Source organism: Lagopus leucura, unplaced genomic scaffold, assembly GCF_019238085.1.
Source record: "Lagopus leucura isolate 7727_CA_CO unplaced genomic scaffold, USGS_WTPT01 34231-0_obj-0_obj, whole genome shotgun sequence".
Taxonomy (NCBI): Eukaryota; Metazoa; Chordata; class Aves; order Galliformes; family Phasianidae; genus Lagopus; species Lagopus leucura.
In genome coordinates this window covers 322-2,293 of record NW_024966030.1, presented here as the reverse complement: position 1 = coordinate 2,293, position 1,972 = coordinate 322, and the positions used below count along the sequence as shown (strand labels likewise).

At 63.2% G+C, this 1,972-nt stretch overlaps 1 protein-coding gene across 1 annotated transcript; it reads left to right on the top strand.

Moving 5' to 3' along the window:
• Positions 1-454: 454 nt before the first annotated feature.
• Positions 455-1,968, top strand: LOC122192391 (extensin-like; the record flags this gene model as incomplete). The annotated part of the gene is made up of 2 exons (XM_042892929.1): positions 455-698; positions 1,467-1,968. Coding segments are annotated over exons 1-2 (652 nt in total), but the record flags the coding sequence as incomplete, so codon positions are not given.
• Between the last annotated feature and the right edge of the window lie 4 nt (positions 1,969-1,972).

The window sequence follows — 1,972 nt, the reverse complement described above, 5'->3', positions numbered from 1 at the left end:
CCCTGTGGGCGGGGCCAGGGGGCTGTGGGCGTGGCTATGAGCCAGTGGGCGGGGCCTGGAACAAGTGGGTGTGTCTGTAAGCCAGTGGCAGGGGCTCGGATCAGTGGGCGGGGCTACGCGCCTGAGGGGGTTCTCTGAGCCAGTGGGCGGGGCTATGTGCATGTGGGCGGGGTTATGAGCCAGTGGGTGGGGTTATGAGCCAGTGGGCGGGGCTATGAGACAGTGGGTGGGGCTATTAGGCAGTGGGCGGGGCTATGAGCCAGTGGGTGGGGCTATGAGCCAGTGGGTGGAGCTATGTGCATGTGGGTGGGGCTATGTGCATGTGGGTGGGGTTATGAGCCAGTGGGCGGAGCTATGAGCAGTTGGGCGGGGCTGTGAGCCAGTGGGCGGGGCTATGTGCAGTGGGCGGGGCTTTGTGCATGTGGGCTGGGTTATGAGCCAGTGGGCGGGGTTATGAGCCAGTGGGCGGGGCTCTGTGCATGTGGGCGGAGCCGGCCGTATCCCAGCCCCATTCCCTTCTCACTGTGTGACCCCCCCCCCCCAGGGAGATGACCCACCTGCAGAAGGAGGTGACGGCCATCGAGACGAAGCTGGAGCAGAAGCGCAGCGACCGCCACAACCTGCTGCAGGCCTGCAAGATGCAGGACATCAAGCTGCCCCTCTCCAAGGGCACCATGGACGACATCAGCCAGGAGGAGGTGACCCCCCTTCAGCCCCCCAAAGCGGGTCCCCAGATCAACTGGGGGGGCTCAGGACCCCCCCCCCCGCCTCTCTTTGTCCCCCACAGTGGGGCCGCTGGGGGCTCAGGACCCCATAACCTCTCTTCATCCCCCCCCTACGGGCATATTTTTGGGCTCAGGACTGCCCCGATCCTCAACCTCTCTTTGTCCGCTCTTATGGGGCTGTTTGGGGACGCAGGACCCCCACAAGCCCTCCATGTTTCCCCCCATAGAGCAGATTTTGGGGCTCAGGACCCTGAATCCCTCTAGGAGTCCTTGTGGGGCTGCTGGGGAGCTCAGGATGCCTCTTGGTCCTCAGCTATGGGGCCATTGGGGGGTTCATGAGCCCCCAGCCCACCTATATTCTCCCCTGTGGGGCCGTTTTTGGGCTCAGGACCCCCTGACCTCTCTTTATCTCATTCCTGTCGGGACATTTTGGGGCTCAGGACTCCCCAACTCCTCTTTGCCTCCCTTTGTGGGGCCGCCGTGGGGTTCAGGAGCCCCCAAACATCTTTTGAGCCCCCTGCTATGGGTCCGCTGCAGGCTCAGGGCTCCCCCAGCTCCTTTTTGTCCCCCCCACTACAGGGCCGTTGGATGCTCAGGCCTCCCCCCCCTCCAAACCTCTTTATAACCCCTTATAAAGCACCGTAGGGTTCTCTCTACAACCCCCAACCCCTTTCGTGCCCCACATCGGGCTCTGCGGGGCCACGGGGGGGGATGCAAGACCCCTTTTTCTGCCCCCCATAGGGCAGTGGCGGTGGGGAGGAAGCAGGCAGCGGCTCTCAACGCTCCTCCAGTCTCTACGCCCGGGAAGCTCTGATTGAAATCGACTACAGCGACCTGCCCGAGGAGCTCAAGGTGCAACGGCCCTTTAAGGCAGGCCCCGCCCACCCCCGGAAGTCACGCCCACTCCCCGGCCTCCTCCCACATTTTATAACCCCGCCCATTTACCCTCCATTCCTCCAATGCCCACACAGAGCCACCCCTTGGCCACTCCCACTTTATGCCCCTCCCACTCCACATAAGTCCCGCCCACTCCCCATTTCGGCCCCTCCTCCTTTCCTATGGCTCCTCCTGCTCCATTTAGGCCCCACCCCTTTTACAACGGCCACGCCCCCAGTGCCAGAAAGCCTCGCCCACCCACTCCTTCCTATTGGTGAAGCCAGTATGGAAGCCCCGCCCACATTCACACCAAGCCCCGCCCTCTTTATTCATTCCTATGATGGGCTGAACGAGCCCCGCCCCCCGGGTAG